The sequence below is a fragment of the Monodelphis domestica genome, chromosome 5 (genome assembly GCF_027887165.1).
Source record: "Monodelphis domestica isolate mMonDom1 chromosome 5, mMonDom1.pri, whole genome shotgun sequence".
Classification (NCBI taxonomy): Eukaryota; Metazoa; Chordata; class Mammalia; order Didelphimorphia; family Didelphidae; genus Monodelphis; species Monodelphis domestica.
Window position 1 is genome coordinate 149,467,731 of NC_077231.1, and position 20,464 is coordinate 149,488,194.

Sequence of the window (20,464 nt, forward strand, 5' to 3'; positions counted from 1 at the left end):
CAACCAATCTAGTCTCCCCACTTTGCAGGTAAACACACTCATTGTCTTGCTTTATCAACACATTTTTAAACAGAATTAAAGGCATATATCATGGTTTTATTTTTTATTAGTCTCATAAACAACTTGCCATTTTTATCTGGTGTATCACCATTTTTGACATTTTGAGGTACATATAATATAACAAGAGCATTGAATTACATAGGATCTCAAGATTGCAAAAAACTTATTACAAAGTATTAGAGCTAGTGGGAATGTTCAAATAACCTAGCTAAAACCCATCATTTTACAGAAGACGGAACTGAAGTCCAGGGAGATGAAGTTAGACTCAAGGCACAGTCAGCTAGTGGCAGAAGCAGAACACAAACCCAAATATTCTGATTCCATGCTTAGGGCTCTTTTCCCACTTGGCCACAGTCTTGGGAGAAATTATATAATATTCAGATGAGACAGTCATTCAAGAAGTACCTGAGGATGTGGACCTGGCAGGGGCTCCCCTAGTCTGGCTCCTTCAGTTTATGGATGCCAAGTCCAAAGGCTCTTTCTACCACACAGAGCTGGCTTCTCTTCTAATATGCAGGGCCCCTAGAGTTAGCTGTTCATGATGCCTGACTATTACTTACTTTTACTAAACTGCTCTAGAAGGACATAAATGTTCATATGCTCGTGCCACCTTACTCTCAGAGCATAAGTAAATCCTACTGTTTCCCCTCTTCTTTCAAAATTCCCTACTTAATTTGATAATACCATCAACCTTCAAATCTACTAGCTTTAAAAGCCTAGCATTACCTCATATAGCTAGTCATTTGCCAATTTTTGCTGTCTTTAGTTTTACAACCTCTCTCTCATTTATATTGTTCTCACATTTCTCATATAGCCATTGTCTTAGTTTGAGCCTTCCTTGATTCTTGCCTGGACTGCTGTAATGGCTACCTAATATATATGCCTCATTCTGGGTAGCATGTTTCATTATTTATCCTAATTGGCTTCCTTCCAAAAGTATTTCCCTGTATCAATTTATCCCTTGACAAAACTAGAAAAAAGATTTTTCTTAAAGATAGGCCTGACCATGTTATTCCTGTATTCAATAACTTGCATTGGCTCCTTAATGCCTCTGGAATCAAATATAAATTCCTTTGATTGGCTCTTAATGTTCTTCACAACACAAGTACAACCTACCTTTCCAGAGACCCAGAATGTCTCTGGGTCTAAGACTAAGCATAGAGAGTTTCCTTCTTGGCACTTATATCCTCAGTTCCTGGTGCAATGCTTGAGTTTTTCCTATTCAACTTCACTTTATGGAATCCTTTTCCTACTTTAAGAACCAACTCAAAAGAAGCCTCTCATGATCTCAGATACTAGAGTCCCGTCTCACTAAATTCCCTAGTGTTTATTATATATTTATTCGGTGTACACAATACATACATGTGCTTTCTCTCCCTAGAGAATGTAAACTAATTGGAAATAGGGCTGGTTTCATTTATGTCTTTGTATCCCCAGCACCAAGCATAAGACCTGGCACACAGAAGGCATAAAAATGTTTGTTGACTAAAATATTAACTCTAACAGACAAAATCAACTTTAGGTAAAGGATCATGTCTTAGTCAATTAAATAAACATTTATAAAGCAAGTATTTGTATGCCTATCATTGTGTCAGGCTTGGGGAAAGATGAAAATTGAGACAAGACAGGATTCCCACCTTCATCAAATAAAGTGTCTAATACAGTGATGGCAAACCTATGGCATGGGTGCCAAAGATGGCATGCAGAGCATGTGCTGCCCCTCCTGACATTTTTCACAAACCCAACCCCTCCGCCCAGCAGCCAATAGGAGTACACAGGGGTGGGGGGGCTAGGGGGGTGGCTCACAGGCAGCAGAGCTGGAGGGAAGCAGAGCACTTGGGCCACTCCCTTCCCTCTCTCTCCACTTGCTGAGGACATTCCTCATTTCACCCACTCCTCCACCCAGCAACCCAATGGAAGTGCTTCCTCCCTCCTCTGTGAGGCATAAGAGAGGGGTGAGGATGGGGCAGCTAGCACTCAGTGGGGAGGGGCACAGCATGCAGTCTCTGGGGGCATGGCATGGCACATGGTCTCTAAAAGGTTCAACATCACTGGTCTAATAGATCAAACACAAACCATCAGAACACACAATACTGAGAGGGAAGAGACAGGAGAAAGTGCTACATGGAGCCAGAAGGAAAGGATATTCCTGATGGGAAAGAATCTCAGAAGAGCTCATGGGGGTAGTGTTTGAGGTGGGCTTTAGAAGACAAGTAGGGATTCACCAGGGGGCAGTAGGCAGGTAGTGACATTACTAAAAATTAGTAAATGGCTATGTACTGGGGACATAAAGAACAAAATCAAATATTCCTTGCCCTCAAGGGATTTACATTCCATTTAAAGTAGATAACATATATCCTTTGAGATTCTGGATGCCTCTGAAGTCAAAGGAGCAGTAGGTTAATTAACTATGCCAAATTCTACCAAGTGCTTAATGACAATAAGAATTGGGGGGGGCGGGAGATTGGGGGAGGGTCACTGGTGGGAACCAGTGATGAAGTTAATGTGGAGCACTGAAAAAGGAAACTAGTGGGGACAAAAGCAAGATTGGGGAAAGTGGAAGTATAAGGAAGTGAGAACATTTTCAATATGATTAACAGTGATAGGGAAGAATGAGGCACAATGGAAGCTGAATGGAGGAGGACCAAAGGACAGGATATTTTTTGGCTTATCTCTAGGATTGGGATGACCTGAGAATATCTGTGGGCAGGTGGGAAGAAGTCAGTGGAAAAGAAAAAAAACAAACATTGATGAAATAGAAAGCTGTTGGAACAAAGTACTGTAAGTGCTAAGAAGAAATAGGATCAAATGTTCAGGTAAAAAAGGGATACTTCTGAAATCAAAACAAAGGATGAGAGAATGGGTGATAATGGGGGGAGGAAGAAAAGCAAAGGAGATACTCTTGGGTGGCCTTAATCTTCTCAGTGCAACGAGAAGTGAATTAGCTGCTATTAAGTGTAAGGAGTGATGATTATGATGGATATTTGAGAAGTTTGGAAAAGCTTTGTAACAGCTATTGTGGGGGAGGAATTAGGGAGGCTATTTATCTTAGTATCTTCCTCAGAGCTTACTATACCATTTTATACATAAGGTACAGTAAATGTTGGTTAAACTGGATTTAATGATTTATTTAATAAAACTCTGAACATTCTTAGGAGTTACAACGGATAAAAAGCTGATCTATGATAAAGCCCAGGAAAAATAATGTGCCTGCATATCAAAAGTTAAAAACAAAACAAACATCCCCATTCCAATTTACCTAAAAAAAACTATATTAAAACTCCTACAGATAGTGAAGTTTTCAATATTCTCTACATGTTTAGTTTTATTAACACCCCCCCCCCCCAAACAAGCAAGAGGAAAATCAATCTGGATGAACAGCCAGGTGAACACGTTCTATCTTTTTGTTCACATAACTTTATATATTTACTCAGGTTTGCAAATACCACTTACCTGGAATGAAGGCAATTCCACAAGGTCTTTAGGTACAAGGATGGGGAACAACTACATTGTGGAGCCTTACACATTTTGTGGGCCTTTTGAAAGTTCTAGTTAACAACTTTCTTGAAATCAAGACACAACAGACTCCCCTTCTCCCTACCTGTTCGGTTGAGCCTTGCCATGTTCATCATTGCTTCTTGATATGCCAGTTCCACATCTTCCTGGGTGACCACAAGCTTAATTTTATTCCATTTTTCTGGCTAATAGGAAGTTTTAAAACAAAAAAGAAAAGAGACATATTCCATTCATTTTCTTTGCTTTCAACCTGTGACAAAGAGAGTTGCTTTTGTTTTTTTTTGCATTGAAACCTTCAGACATTCTTTATTCCAGAGGTTTTTACTTATGTAGCTGTTTATAAAGTATAAGTTTTTTGGCTTCCTAATAATTTTTTTCTATGACCAGTATTTTGAGGTGTCCATCAGACACTCCATCATGAAAGCCTGCCCTCCCTCAACTCACCCTTTTGTAATCAGATATTGCAGCTCACAGGATATGTAAGACCAGCGACTGACTGTTCAGGTGTCCTGGCAGAAGAACATACTGGCTGCAGTGTGTAGGCAAGAAAAGGTGGGTGTTAAATACAGGGTTGTAGCTCCCCTCTAACGGGGGTTGCAAATCACATTCTCAATCACGTCAAAACTTCAGTTGACTTTTCTCCCCATTACTCTCATTAAATGGCTGGTTCTCTTCTTATTTGTTAGGACTACCTAATGGGTGCTTAAAATTCCTTTTACTGTACATTTGGGGTAGTTTACTGGTCTACTCTTGTTTATGTGTTTGAATGAAATTGCCAATGACAATCATTTTGATGGACTAAGCTCACTGGTCAAAAGAAAACAAAGTTTCTATCAGAGTAAACACCCAGGTACACACATACACTCCTCATGGATGATTTCTGTACACACAAACACGTACACACCACCCTCACAGATGATCTCTGTGTACACACACACACACACACACATACCCCTACTCCTCATGGATGATCTCTGTATCCAAAGGAGTTGTAATAAGAGAAAAGATGTTTTCTTTCTTATTCTTATAGGAACTTGGCAAGGCAAAGCTCCTACTAATTTCAACAGAGAAAAATACATTCTCCTGACCCTTTACATGGGCCACATATTAACGTAACTAAATTTTGTGGGACCTCAGTGAGGATAATAATTTAATTTTTTCTACTATAGCTAAATTGGAAAAGGATAAGGGACAAGGAAGGCAAGACCTAGAGGGAGAAGATGCCAGATATTCTCAGCTTTTTACATTTTTACAAGTTTCTTGGTAAAACACTCAAGACCTGGAAGACGTTTTATGTAAAAAGAATTCGACAAAAGGTACTACTATTATGCTCTCCCAGTCTGATATAGAAATGATGATACATGATAGCTAAGCTCTTATTTATCATCATGAATGAGGGCAGGAGAAATGACAAATGAATGTTGCAGTCACAGGAGAATCCTTGCTCTGCTTCTCAAACCATGATATACCTTGTTGATGAATAATACAAAATTATTTATTTCTCTCTTTCAACTGTTCTTCAGGACTGATATGGCTTCAAGTGACAGGTAAGGAAAATTAAAACTTCCAAGATGTCTGAGAATCTGCAATGATCTTATTAATTTGTGAATTGTTACACCAATGAAAGAACCAATCTGAAATAAAGCATGGCTGTGGCTCAGTCAAGAAAGAAGTGACTCCAAAGAAATATCTTGGCATTCTAGATTTATTCTCCACTACTGGCTTACACATCAATTGCTCTTATTTTACTAGCAGGGGGAGGGGGAAGGACTAAAATGATCCTGATTGCCACTGGTCCTAGTTCAGCCTGATACACAAAAGATCAAGCTTAATAAACATCTTAAATCTCACTGCTTTTAGAATGAAATACAAGATGTCCCTAAGATGATAAAAATATATACACATATACTCTCACACACACAAACTCTTTGTACTTAAAAAAAAAAAATTCTAGACCCTTGTCTATGGTATACTTATTTCAAACAATAGCTGATACAGGAAGATTCTAATGGAACAAAAGAATATGGACAATTTCTAAGAGTTTGTTTTAACAGAGCTTAACCTATATTATTATCCTTTCTATGAATAAAACAAAAAAATGACATTTAGAAGACTTGCTGAAAGCTGAAATGAATACTTCAGAAGTGCTTGCCTTACAAGGTGTTTTTTGCCCTGATCTCCAAAATCAGCCATCTTACAGAAAGAAATCAGGATCCACTATAGATACATTTGTGTATAAGCACAATGTAGCATATATGGAATAAAGCAACATTTACATACTCAATTAAAGCAAGAGTCTCACTGATATACTCATTCAAATTATTATTTTCCCCTAACTTACCCCGATCCCATATATAAAGCTTACATTTTAATTAAAAAAAAAATCACAAGTACACTTGTGTATACACACACCTAGTGGTTTACTTACAATATCCAGCCACTGATGCACAGCTACAGCTACTTGTGTTCCTAGGGGTTTTGTCAACACAAGCACATCTCCTGGTACTGCATTATCAGGCCTAAAGAAAAAGACAGTTAAATCACTAACAAAGTTCACTTCCACTTAAGTGTATGTATGGGGGCATGTACATACACATGAGGGTGCGCGCGCGCACACACACACACACACACACACACACACACACACACAATGACATTACTACAAATATCTTTTTTTACAAATATAAATGTATATATTTTTCTTAAAAATTTTCTTTAAAAAACCACATAGAAGGCAAGGCAAAGCATTTTTTAAAAATTGGGAGGCAATGATTCAAAAAAATGATAAAAGTCCAAACAAAGGCAGAGCGCCCAATGAGATTGAGAAAAACAGGTACTTCTCATCTGGCTAGGTTTACAAGAAAAAAATAAATCATTCAGTTCTGAGCCCTAGAGGCATAGTACAAAAGACTATTTTTTCATTAATAAATTTGAAAAATGACGTCCTGTCCACTAGATCTTATTCTAATTAATTCAGATTTAGGGTGAGGGCAGGGAGAGGGGAAAAGGCAATTTTCTTTAAAATTTATTCTCAAATCAATTGGATATATTCCCTCAATCTTTGTAGCCAAATAAAAAACCCAGTGCATTTAGGCAGAGTTTCACTGCTACTAAATGCCTGTGAATTATAAAACACTACAAATTAAAAACTAAGACTATAGCTAACTCAAAAGGTCAATGGAAATATGCATGGTGCGTATAAGCATCACTGACAATCTGCATTTGAGAAGTAGCATAAGACTGGATCAAGGAATGCATGACCAGAAGAGAAGGTTGGCTAGTCATGTATTGAGAATGACAGAACAGAGAATGAATATGAGTAATCTATTAAATTCTCCTAAGATATTCAAAGAAACAGGAAGGCTTCCAATGAATGGATAAATCCTTTATGAAAAATTTATGGGGAGTTATGAACCAGAATCACATAGGATGAAAAAGAATACACTGTCCCTAGTATTCACAGGCAGTCTCAATTCATTATTAATTTTAATGCTTCAGAAAATACTGTATACCAGATGTCAGGTTCACAATCTATATTGCCTAAGTTAGATTAAAATGTGATATATAAATAAAAAAATATATACTGATAATGTTAATTTATACTTTTCCAAGTCAATATGCAGTCTCCCAGGGATCTCTTTTCTATGTGAGTTTGACACCTCTGTGTATTCCCTTGCATTCTTTCTCAGTTACTTAATGCTGTTTCCATCTTCCTTTTTTTCAACTCTAGGTTAGTCTGTAAATTAACAGTGGTCTTCCCCTATAAGAATTGTTTCCATTCTCATCTTCAAAATTTCATCTTTAAGAGATTCCTGTTACACCTGAGATGACTTCCCCTATAGATTTTTTGGCCACCAGATTGTGCCTATCTTTTCTCTGAACTCTCTCAAATTTGCTCTTCAGAAATCTAGGGCATATCATACTAAGTAAGGCTTGGCAAAATTTCCTCTCCATTTCTATGATAAATTCTTAGATGTAATTATCAGTTCTTTTTAAGGTTTCTATCATTTGTCTTTCAACTAACAGCTCCTCTTTGTTGGTCAGAATTAAGCATGGAACAGTTTCCCTTGTTGCTTCCTTTACCTTTAAAGTCTATCATCTTTATGACTGGAGATGTAGACTCTAACTGATCACCCTAGTGCAATTAAAAAATATTCTAAATTAATTAAATAAAAATTTTCAATTAAAAAAAGTGTATCATTCTAAGGTAAGACAAGCCAATTATTTGTCAGTGGTTCTGTTTTAGGCAGAAATCTCCTCCTTTGCATTTAATTTATTCTATATTGATCAATCATGATTCTGGTTGTTGTTACCTACTGAACTCTAGAACATTTTCTTTTCCTCAACAAAGTTTGATGATTTTTTTCTTTGCCCTAGCACTTATTCTCATATCAGGAGACTTCATTATATGAAGTGATATTCCTTCACATACCCTAACCTTTTAATTCTTCAGCTTATGTCATCTCATATGACTTACTTTGTTCACATTATATCAGCTATACATATAGATAGATGGTCATTTCCTTGATCTTGCCATCACCCACAAGTGTTCCATTTATATGTACTCTGAAATTCTCTTTTTGATCTTAATTTAGTTTCATTACACCTTTTCCTCTTCATTGCAGTCCCTAACCATATTCTTCATGCTCCCAGTGACTTCTAATGCTTTTATCCCTCAGATCTTTCCCAGGTCATCATTTCTGTACTACCTTATGCTCTCCCTTCTTCCCAACTTGACCCCTTGATGAAGCAGTTCAACTCTGCATAGACCTCTTCTCTCAGGTCTCCTGAACCTATTGCTGGACATGTCCTACCAATCTTTGGGCCTTGGATTACTCCCACCATTGGCTTCCTTCATTCCTACTCATGTGCTGCTGAAGAAATCTAGAGAAAATTGTGAAATTGTACTGATTGGCTTTAACACAAATTAGTTATCTAATCGCAACAGTACCCTCACTGTGGCAAAGCAATCTTTCTATACCCTCCCAAGTACCAATGTACTTTCCCACTTACCATAGCAGCTTTTCCAAAATTTTTATCTTTCCTTAAATCTCTCATGGCTCCCCATTTTCTCTCCTCTAAGATAAGAACTTTCCTGATATTCCACTGAAAAAATGTTCACTGAAAACTGCTCTTATCCCCTTTGCCATCTCATGTCTTTCAGATACCTTTGAATACCATTTTCTCCTTCACTTCAATCTGACTTGAAGAGGGAGTCCTTTTCCTTGTCAAGGCAAACCTCTCTTATACAGACACATTATCTCATTTCATCTCATCTTTTCCAGGAAACTGTTCCAATGTTCCCTGTCTACTAGTTGCTCTCTTACTACCTGCAAACATGCCCATGCCTCTCCCTTTGGTAGCTAAACTCCTAACTACAACAGTTTCATCCACTTCCTCTCCTCTCTTTTTCTTCCCTTCTACAGTCTGGCTTCTAGCTTCATCTTTAAGCTGAATCTTCTCCCTCCAAAGTTACCATTGATCATCTCTTCGTTTCCAAGTCTAATAGTCTTTTCTTAATCCTCACCTTCCTTGATAAGACCTATGATACTCTTAATCATGTTCTTCTGCACATTCTCTTCTCTTTAGGTTTTTATGACATTGATATCTCCTACTTATCCTTCTACCTCTCTCACTGATCCTCCTGTCTCCTTTGGCTGGATTTTCATCCACATTGTGCCTATGAACAATGGGTGTCTCCTAAAGTTTTGTCCTGGGCCCTGCTCTCTAATACTATTTCACTTGGTGATATTATCAACACCCATGGATTCAAATGTCATCTCTATACAGATGATCCCCAGATTTATTTTTCCATCTTTAATCTCTCTTGGGACCTCCAGTCTCACATCTCCAATTGCCTACTGGTCATCCAAAACAAGATGTCCCATAGATACCCTATGTACAATAACCAAAACTGAACTCATTAACTCTCTCCTCTTACTTCCCTCCCTCATATTGATCCCCTATCATAGTCCAACAATCTCCCAGGTATCTAGGCTCAAAACCGAGTTGTCTTCTTGACTCCTCACCCCTCATATTTGATCTACTGCCAAGGTCTTTCGATTTTAACTTTTCACAGTGTCTTGTATAAAAGATCCCTTCCCTCCTCTGACATAGACCCAGGTCTCTGTCATCTCATGCCTAACCTATTGCAATAGCCTTTTGATTAACTCCCCAGCCTCAGGTCTCTCCCCATTCCAGTTCGATCATCTACTCAGTGATATTTCTAAAGCTCAACTCTGACCACGTCACCACTCTACCTCTATTCAGTAAATTCCAGTGACTCCCTATTACCTTCAAGATCAAATATGAAATCTGCTTTTTTTTTTTTTAAAGCCTTTTCTACCTGGAACCCTTCTACTCTTTCCAGTCTTCGCACACCTTACTCCCCTCCAAATTCTCTGTGATTTGGTGACACTGGCTTCCTGACTGCTCCTCACACAAGACATTTTGTCTACTGACTCTTGCATTTTCACTACCTGTCCCCCATGCCTGAAATCCTTCATCTCTGCCTCCTGGATCCTTCCAGGCCACAGCTAAAATTCCATCTTTTATAAGAAGTCTTTCCTGAACCACACTCAATACTAGTGGTTTCATTGCAATTTATTCTATACTTATTGTTTGTGCATAGCTGTTTTTGTGATGTCTTCCCCATTGGTCTGTAATTTACTTGAGAGACAGGCTTGTTTTTTGACCTTTTTATATCCCCAGTGCTTTATGTAGTGCCTGATGCTGTACTAGCAGGCAATTAATTAATGCTTGTTGATTTGGCTTGATTTGCTCTCTAATATTCTTGATGGCCACTAAGAATTGGCCATGAGAGTTAACCACTGTGGCAAAATTCCTGTTGATATTCTTACTTGATAAACACACACTAAAATCAAACCAACATTCTCTTTACAACATTTTCATATTAAAGCATATAGTTATTAAAGTTGCAAAAGCAAAGTCTTCTGAGAAACCCACTTTAAAAACAAATATAGATCATGAAAAGCATGAAAGTAAAATATTGACATAAAAACCAAGATAAATCCTGTATTAGGAATGATATCAAACCAATTGTTAAGAAGAGTTTCTATTCCTTCTGGAAAAGGGACAAGGTAGCTTGAAGTAACAAAGAATAACAAATATGTCAAGTGAGATATGACATTAGAAGATAATCCTTGGGGGGCAGTTTGGTAACCCAGTCCAGGCCTAGAGATGGAAGGACCTGGATTCAAATCTAGTCTCAAATACTTCATAACTGTGTGACCCTGGGCAAGTCACTTATCCTTCATTGCCTAATCCATACCACTCTTAAAAAAAGATAATTCTTGATTAAAGCTCAGGACTGCCAAAAAGGTCAACTTACATGATAAACTCATTGGGCTGACAGACTGTTGTAGCAACTCCACCTAACACAATCCAGGGATTCAATACTGTTTGGCCACCAGTTACAGATGTTCCTGCTTCTTCTGCTGCATCTTTAAAACCCTGTATAATTAGGGGCACCACTTTGTCCCTTTCCTAGGGATTAAAGAAACAAATTAAAAGTGAGTAGGCACAGGGGGGACAAAGAGAATCTAGTGACAACTCCATTTCCTGGAGAAGACAACCTACTGATGTTCAGAGTTTCAGGTACAAAAAGGATCACAAAGTTCAAAGGCATTTCCTTCAAGTTCATATAATGGGTGAAATAGTTAACACAAGTCAAGAATTGTTACTTCATAACCATTTTGTTAAATTTTGGAAGATGCTCTAGGAAACAATTTGTAGCACAGTTACATAGTTAAAGTCATATGATAACAGGTTTTTTGGAGTATTCATCCTCACATCACAAAAGGAAACAACTGAGCTGACTGGGTAGTAGTAGTTTTTGTTATTTTCTTATGGGGGGTGGGGGAGTCAGGATCCATGGCTTCATTGGTGCTAGGAAATCCTGCTGAGGTTGTCTATCTTTCTTTTTAGTCCCACTACTAATACAGAATAGCAGATCATTTGTTCTTAATCTCAGAAAGCTGTCAGGGGCAGAAAGAGCTTAAGTGAATGCTGAAGATCATGTGGGGGGTACTGTAGAGGATTAAAGTTCAGGTATAGGTTATAGGAAAACCTCCCAAATCTCTTCTCTTTCAAAAATTCTAATTATTTCATATCACAAAAAGGGCCCACTCACCAAAAATTAGTTTGTCACTGATTGCTGCTATTGTGGAAGTAGGTATAAAAAACATTAACAAACAAAAAACCCTCACCCAAATAAGACAGTGGCTCTATATAGGCAATCTTAATTTTGGTACTTGCTCCTTAATCCCCAGTTTTCTTTCATATGGGGAAATCAATGCACTAATCCCCAAGAATATTTGAGTTCTACTAAATCACAGGTTATTTGTTGTATGTAGCCTTTAAGACTATTCCTTAAAAAATCTGGTGCATTTAATGCAAAGAATAATCCAAGATCTTTCTTCAATGCTGACTGCAAGACCCAGGATGACATTAACAGCCTAGGACTAGGAGGTTGGAAGCCTGGGTTCTAATCCCAGCTTTAAAGTTAGCCAGATGATTCCCAGACATGACACAATATCTTCAGTCTCATTGTCCTCATTTGTAAGGGAAGAGGATTGGACCAGCTCTAAGAATCTAGTGGAGACTAGCACTAAAATAAAGGGAACCTAAAAGTCCTTAATTAAGCCTGTTGTCTTGAGCAAGACACTTTGTCCCTTTGTACTAAATTTCCTCATCTATAAAACAGAGGTAAAACAGAGTTGCCCTACTTACCTCACAGGGCTGATGTAAGAGTAAAGTTAGGTAAGAGATGTGATTGTTAGCTTTGTGGCCTTAGGCTAGTCACTGCACCTCCCCTGGGCCTCAGTTTCCTCATCTGTAAAATGATCAGGGTGGACTAGATGAGCTCTAAGATCCCTTCCAGCTCCAATATTCTATGATTCTATAAAAGTGCTTTGGCAAAGTAATATGTAATAATCCATGCAAAAAATATCAATGCAGTCATAACTAAAGCTACCAAGTGGGACACACAGGAATGAAAAAGACGTAATTTTTAAAAATGTGACAGGTGCTCTAATAAAATACAAAGTTCTATGGAGAGTTCATAGGAAGAGAGGTCACTTTTAAGTTGGGCAGCAAGAAAGAACTTCATGAAAGAGATAGCATTTGAATTCAGTGAGATTTGTACCAGCATAGATCATTTATCATGAGGAAGGAATGGATTAAGTGAGAACATTTAAGGTAAGTAGCAGAATGAATCCATACTATGACTATCCTTGAAAAGCAAATTAAGGAATTTGGAGTTTAGACAAGATGTATCATTACAGTAGGACCATGGAACTCAACACATGTGAATTTAGGTATATGTGACTGGCAACTGAAAAAAAATAAAGGCAGAAAAATATGTAAAATAATTTTTTTCATTATATACTAAATTGATACCATTCTCCAAGTGGTGTAAAGTCATACAGAAATTTGCCCAATCACACTCGATATTGCTCTCAGAAGCATTAGTGAGAGTCATTACATTATTTTGTACCAAACATTAGCTCCCACATCAGTCTTTGTCTGGAGTTCTTGCTGGTAACAAGTTGTATCCCAGTCAGAAAAGTGCTTCTCTTTGTTTCATTAATGCTACTTTATTAATAATGGCCCTAAAGTACAAAAGCAGTGATGCTGGTAACTCTGATAAGCCTAAGAAAAGTTGTGAATTGCCTAGGTGTGCTTGTATGAGAAATATTTATTAAAAATGGAGTTTACTATTATGCATGATTTCCAACTTACACCAAGGGTCTTTGGAACATATTGATGAAATAAAATGAGGTCCTATTGTTTTATAACTTCACAATTAACTTCTTTAGGTAATGTATAGATTCAAACCCTGAGCCTTTATCATTAGGCATTAGCTATTCCTAAGATCTGTAATAATTCATCTTTTTCATGTTTTAAAGGGTTTGGATTTGCTTTGACTTCAAATCCTTGGCTCAAAATACATAGGACAGAATGGTGAGATGGGAAGAACCTTTGAGATTATTTAATTCAGCCTGACAGTTCACAGATGAGAAAACCAAGGCATCTGAGGATTTGCCCAATATGGCATGGTTAGTAAGTGGCAAGGCTAGGGCTCGAATCTAGACCTACTAATCTGGTACGTAGTAGGAAAAGCATATGTGTGCTAATTATTTGACAGAAAAGGAAAGACATTCCTTTTCCATGGACACCTGGTTCATAAAGCCTCTCTTACCCTATAGGGAAAGCAAGACATTGCCCCCAGTATAACTCCAACCCTTTTTGGTAGTGTGAAGGGTTAAATTATTGGTAGGAGTTTGAACAAAGGTCAGGAGATCAGTTTGGTAAAACACAAAACAATTAGTTTATTCTGAGGAAAATTCAGATAGGAAGTAGAAAGGAGGAATTTGAGAGAACTCTTATAACTATACCCAAAATCCTAATCCTAACTAAAAATTTCTAAAAAATCCTAAAATCTGTCTTCAAGGAGAGCTTCTTTTGCCAGGGACCAGGCCCAGTCTAACTGCCTACACTCTATCTAAATTATATTAGACAACTAGCTAACTACCTAAGCTAATCAATAAGCATTAATCAATAAGCATTAATCACCTTCTTAAATCTGTTTTCTCTATACCAACTGTCAGTTATTTCCAACTGTCAGTCAGTATCAGAGAGACAGAGACACACACCTGCTCTCTAGGGAACCTAGAGACAAAAGCCCCTTGAGGTTTAAGCCAAAGCCCCCGAAGTAAGCTCAGGCCCATATTTATATACCAGCAACCTACCCCCAATGACCAATTCACACCCAGCAGTCACCGTCCCCCCCAAATGCCAGCCCTCACTGTCAGCAACTGACTCACCACCTGCCAGTAACTCACTCTCCTCATTGTCATCAACTGACAGCCTGCAACTGACTCTCTCACAGCAGGGGGCTCTTACTGTGAAATCTCCTTGCTCCCTTGTATCTTAAAGAGACAGAGGGAGAGATTAAGCAGCCTGGTCTCCACCTTCCCGGGACAAAAAAGAAAAAAGAGAGAGCAGGCCAGAGGAGCAGGCCAGCATTTCTTAAATTTAATTTACTAATAAGCTCATGAAATGAAATGGAAAAGCATTTATTAAGCAGTACATGCTAGGCACTGGAGTAAAGGGCAGAGATATAAGCAAGACAGATCGGTCCTCAAAGAGCTGCATCCTCCTATGTGAGAGGACGTTCACTGGGAAGCACAGGAGGGCTTGGCAATGAACTCAGAGAATGTTAGAGGGAGGGGATCATGGTCCTCATCTAATTCAGTCTTTTCACAAGATGAGGAATCTCAGGTGTGTAGAGGCTTATGCAGTGACTGGCTTGGAGTAACATGAGCTGGTTGAGCAGATAAGAAGTCTTACCCTGTCTGTCATTTTATTACTAATTCCAAGAAGCATCAACATGTTGTCACATTCCGTGACGCCCATGGCATAAAGGTCACTTAGAACATTGGCACAGGCTATCCGGCCCTGGGAAAACAGAAGGAGGAAAAAGTAAGCAAATCACCTAGAATGAGGATTCAGCACAGCAAAGAACACTTTACAGTTTTAGTGTCACTCAAAGATGGGACTTTCTGGGACTGGGGTAGGAAAAAAGGTCCCAGAAGCCCAAGAGTTAACTTATGGTCTTTTCAGTGCACTAAAGCATCACTTTTTTTCTTTATCATCACAAAACTGCTCTACTATTAACACTTTTCTCAACTTTCCATTACTATCTCCATCCCAGTCTAGCCCTTCCACTTCTTCCTCCTCTTCTCCTAGTTTAGTAAAGCACAGGAATCTTTCAAACATTAGAATGGAAAACAGGATGAAAATGTAATTTTTTTAGTTGAATAGAACTAGGGAGGGAAAGGTCAATAGAAAAAATATAACATGAGGAGGGTCTTGGGATAAAAAAAGAGTAGAACTAATCCCCCAAAAGACCTGAAAATAACCACTTACCTTACCAAAATCTATCAAGTAATGAATAATGCTGACATCATTTATTTTCATTATATGTATATTACCTAGGTAGAGATAAGAGCTGTCAAAGCAGCTCATGTCTTTGGTCTGGTAAATTTGGGGGCTTAAAAAACAAACAAACTTTAAATACTAAAATATTTGCATTTTTCAAATATATAGTAGGCCAGAAGGTTGTATGTAAAACACTGAATCAACATTACATATTGCATGCTTTAAAAAAAAAAGTTTAAACTATATGTTCCTTTCAAAACTCTCCTGCTTTTCTGTGCTTCCTTTTCTCTTTTTTTAAAACATTTATAAAAATGCTTTAGTATTTCTTTCATCACTATTGCTACCTCCTCTTTCTAATTAAAAACCAAAAGAAAAAAAACAACACTCTTTTAACAAAGAATAGTGAAGTCAAATAAATATATAGTGGCCAAGTCTGAAAATGTATTTCTTTCTGTCCTGTGAGTCCATAACTTTCCTGTCAGGAGGTGAGTAAATATGCTTCATCATGTGTGCTCTGGAGACATGGTTGGTCAGTGCTTTGATTAGAGTTCTTAAATCTTTCAAAGTTGCTTTTCTTTTTTTTTTTTAAACTCTTACCTTCTATCTTAGAATCCATACTAAGCATCAATTCCAAGGCAGAAGAGTGGCAAGGGTTAGGTGATTAGGATTAAATGACTTGCCCAGGATCACATAGGTAGGAAGTGTCTGAGGCCAGATTTGAACTCTAGGCCTGACTCTCTATCCACTGAGACACTTAGCTAATCCCAAAGATGTTCTTCTTTACAAAGCTGTTACCCCTGTATAATTCTCCTTCTGGTTCTTCTCCCTTCCCTCTGAATCACTTCATACCTCCTAGGATTCTCTGAAATAATTGATTTCACTATATCTTACAGTTCAATAATATCCCATTATATTCACGTACCATAATTTGTTCAGCTATTCCCCAAAATGATGGGCAGCCCCTTAGATTCTAGTTCTTTTCTTTTCTCCTTTTAATCCATTTGGGGGCTTTTTTCAAGGTTGCCTTCGAGATCAAAGGATAAGGAACTATCTAGAAAACTTAAGAAGTAGGGGAATTTTTAAAAATGGCATTGAAACAAAGGATTCTTTTCTGATGACAAAATAAGAAGTGCTCAATCTACAAGTTATCAAGAAAAGGATTCTTAAAAGTCATAGAACAATTTATATGACCACCACCATAATGAAAGGGAAAAATTTCAAAACTCTTATCAATGGGATGCCAGTCAAGACTTCAGAGAACTGATGGTGAATGTGCATTCCCTGCCTTTCAGTGGTAGGCCACAGGTACAGTATGAGGCAGAAGTGTTGAGACAAAATATGGGGAAAATAAAACACTTGCAGAAATATCTTTAGGGAAATACTTTTTTTTTTTGCTTTGAAAGTTTAACATGCCATTTACTATGCTTCAATGTAGCAGTCTGATAAGGAAGTTTTTCTTTTGATAGTAAGACAGTTGAACATAAAAGCATTTGTTTATTGTTATTCAGTCATATCCAGTTCTATGTGACTCTATGAACTTTTTGTCTGTGGGGGTTTTCTTGGCAAAGATACTGGAGTAGTTTGTCATTGCCTTCTCTATTGTCTCCCCATTTTATAGACGAGGAAACAAAGCAAATAGGGTCTAAGTGACTTATCAAGGGTCACACAGCTAGCAAGTGTCTGAGAGCAGACCTGAACTCAGATCTTCCTGACTCCAGGTCTAGTGCTCTATCTATTGCACCACCTAGCTGCTCTCTACATATTTGCTTGATATATCACTAGTTTGCATTTTCTTATTATTTATGTTAAAAAGTCAACTACAATAAAACTTTCCCAAGTAATAAGGGAAAGTCAGTGCAAGAGACCACAAAATTGCAAGAGACTAACAGCTACTGCTTTGTTTTGATACTAGGTATGGACATGACCAGCATCTTGTGCTTCCAATACTTCTCAGACTCTGGCTGGCATGGTGGTGAAGCAGTCTCAAATCCCCAACCTGTGTATACTTCTCAAGCTTGATGCTTCAAGAGCAGCATCTCTGGGTATTGGTGTTTCTCTCTAATAGAATTAAAGCTCCTTAAAGGCTGGGATTTTTAATCTCCACCACAATGCCTGGCACGCAGCAGGTACCTTTAAAAGTTTTCTGAAAAGGGCTTTGCAGAAAAGGAGGGTTGCAGTCACAGATGCAAAAGGCAGAGAGCCCTTCTTTCCAAAATTCCATCCAAAAACTGTGACCAAAGAAAGGAGTAGCCTGGACATTGTGGGAGATAATAGGTTTTTGCTGACCCTTGCTTCTCCTCCAGTAGGAACTGAGAGAGCTGCTGCAGCAGGTACATTCTTTTCATTCACATGGCTCACACTTGCACCTCCCCAAAATGCCTAGACTTCTGAACATTTTTTGTTGGTTTCCTCAAGACATTTGAGAGTTTCTTGCCACTTCAACCCATCTTATCTGCCAAAGTGATTTTTTTAAAAAACTCTTACCTTCCATCTTAAAATCAATACTGTGTACTGGTTCTAAGGCAGAAGTGAGGGCTAGGAAATGAGTCAAGTGACTTGCCCAGGGTCACATAGCTAGGAAGCATCTGAGGCCACATTTGAACCCAGGACCTCCCATCTCTGGGCCTGACTCAATCCACTGAACCATCCAGCTGACCCCACCAAAGTGGGTCAAACTTTTCTTAAAGTACAGTTCTGACCATGTTCCCCCATCGCCACCCCATTAATAAATTTCCATGGCTCCATAACACTCCAAAATCAAATATAAGAATGCTGTTTGATACTGAAAGTCTTTCACGAGTTAGCACCTTGCACTTTTCTAGTCTTCTTACACTTTACTGCTCCCACACACATTCTATACTATCTCTTCACTGGCCTACTAGCTGTCCTCACACATTACAATGAATCTCCTGATTCACATATTTCTCTGACTCCTCTTGGAATGTTCTCACTCTCTACCTTTGCCTCCTGGCTTCCTTCAAGACTAAGTCCAAATTCAACCTACAACAGGGCTTTTCTCCTCTCCTAGCTGCTAGTACCTTCCCCTCTGTCTATTCTCTACATATCCCTAGGGCAGGGACTACAAGGTATCTCTGATGCTTAGCCCAGCACCTGGCCCATAGTAAGCACTGAAATGCTTGCCAGTCAATAGTTAATTTATTGGTTAGTCTGCTGAATTGGTAGTTTTCCTTTTCTCTCTTTTTCTGGTTACAATGGTTGGCTATATTAGGAAATGAGAATGACACACAAATAAATGGCAATAAAAATTGGGGACTTCAGCCTACCTACAAGTATGCTAAGATTTATAAGGGTATTGTCAGGGTAAGGATAGAAAGATAACCTCAAAAATGTCTACCATTCATTGAAATACTGAAAAACGAAGGAATATGTGTATATCTACAAACATTTACTTAACAGGCTATGGGAGTTCCCCAATTTTTACCTAACAAGTTTGCTTATCTTTATATAACCCACAGCTTCCATTATCAAATATGAACAGTGGATATAAGAAAAGTATACTAGGTATAGCATAATTTGGATACTTTTCTTTTAAAACGAATCCAGTTGAAATATAGAAATGGAAGGGCCAGACTCACCATCATATATGGATCATCCACAATAGGATAAATGTAATCTGTGGTCTGAACCAAGGAAAGACCACCATGTCTCAAAGGAATAACGCAGGTGTCCATTCCAATGCCTGTTAAGAAGAGAATTATCATCAATAGACCCCTCACAAAAAAGGCAAACATCTCTTACATTTAGGTTCTGAATCAGAGGGAACTCATTTAATATTATACAGTGCCAAGAAAGAAATGTGGTTTTTATCAAAAAGCTTAACTTAATTAAATGTGAAACACAACCAGCTTAAGCAATATGAGAACCAAAAAAAAGCATAGAAGAACCAAATCACTATATACCATTAAACTTTAATTTTTTAAGCATTATTAATGTATGAGTTTAAAAGAAAACCTAAGTTTAATGAAAATTCTTTTCATAAAACACTTGTGAATGACACAATTATTTTTGTATAGTATAATCTGTGTGAGTCTTACAATCTATGATGCTTTCAATAAGAATTTTAACATCCATTTAGTAACAGACAATTGGACTGAGATTGCTTAGGTTGCAACTGTAAAAATTTCATTTAGTATTCTATTTTCAGATCAACAAGTATATCAAGTATTTAAAGTTTTTTCTTTTAGTAAGAAATATTACAAAACCAAAATGAATTTATAATTCCTAAATGTACATTTAGACAAACAACTGTTATAATCATTCTAATAACCATTTGGGAAGTATTATTAAATGGCATTTATATTAGTCTTAGGAAGAAAGAAACCATTTTTAAAAAATTAATAAAATTCTTGGGGCAGCTAGGTAGTACAGTGTATAGAGCATCAAGTCTATCCCAGTCTGAAGGACCCAAGTTCAAATCTGACCCCAGACACTTCATAGCTGTGTGATCTTGGGCAAATCACTTAACCCTGAAAGCCTATCGCTGCTGCTCTTCTGACTTAGAATTGATACTAAGACAAAAGGTAAAGATTTTTAAAATGTTTAAATAAAATCCTACTTCTCAAAAAAAAATCAAATCTTTATTAATTCAGAAACCAAAAATGGTGATATGGTTTAGTCAAACTTTACCTTATCATTCTCTATGATAAAAAGGATCTGTATATGCTCAAAGGAAAACACTTAAGCCTTGTAATAACACATCCAAATACTGATTCAGATAAAAAAAATTTTAATAGCATATGCCTTTCTAAGTAATACCTGATACTTATAACACCACTTTAAGTCAATCAATCAATATTTATGAAGTACCTACTGTGTGTCAGGCACTATCCTAGGCACTAAAAATAAAAGTACAAGGAGTGAAACTTTGATCCGTTCTCTCAGTGAGTATAGTACCTTCTAATGG

At 37.6% G+C, this 20,464-nt stretch overlaps 1 protein-coding gene across 6 annotated transcripts in view; it reads right to left on the minus strand.

Annotated features, from left to right (window-relative positions):
• Positions 1-20,464, minus strand: part of SEPHS1 (selenophosphate synthetase 1) — a 42,822-nt gene that overhangs the window by 13,035 nt on the left and 9,323 nt on the right. For all 6 annotated transcript variants that reach the window (XM_001363689.4, XM_003341997.4, XM_007503971.3 and 3 more), the window contains 5 exons: positions 19,137-19,240; positions 14,950-15,057; positions 10,928-11,082; positions 6,005-6,095; positions 3,662-3,761 (listed from right to left, as the gene is read on the minus strand). In XM_001363689.4, the coding sequence (XP_001363726.1) occupies positions 3,662-3,761; positions 6,005-6,095; positions 10,928-11,082; positions 14,950-15,057; positions 19,137-19,240 (558 nt within the window). The remainder of the gene's footprint in view (positions 1-3,661; positions 3,762-6,004; positions 6,096-10,927; positions 11,083-14,949; positions 15,058-19,136; positions 19,241-20,464) is intronic.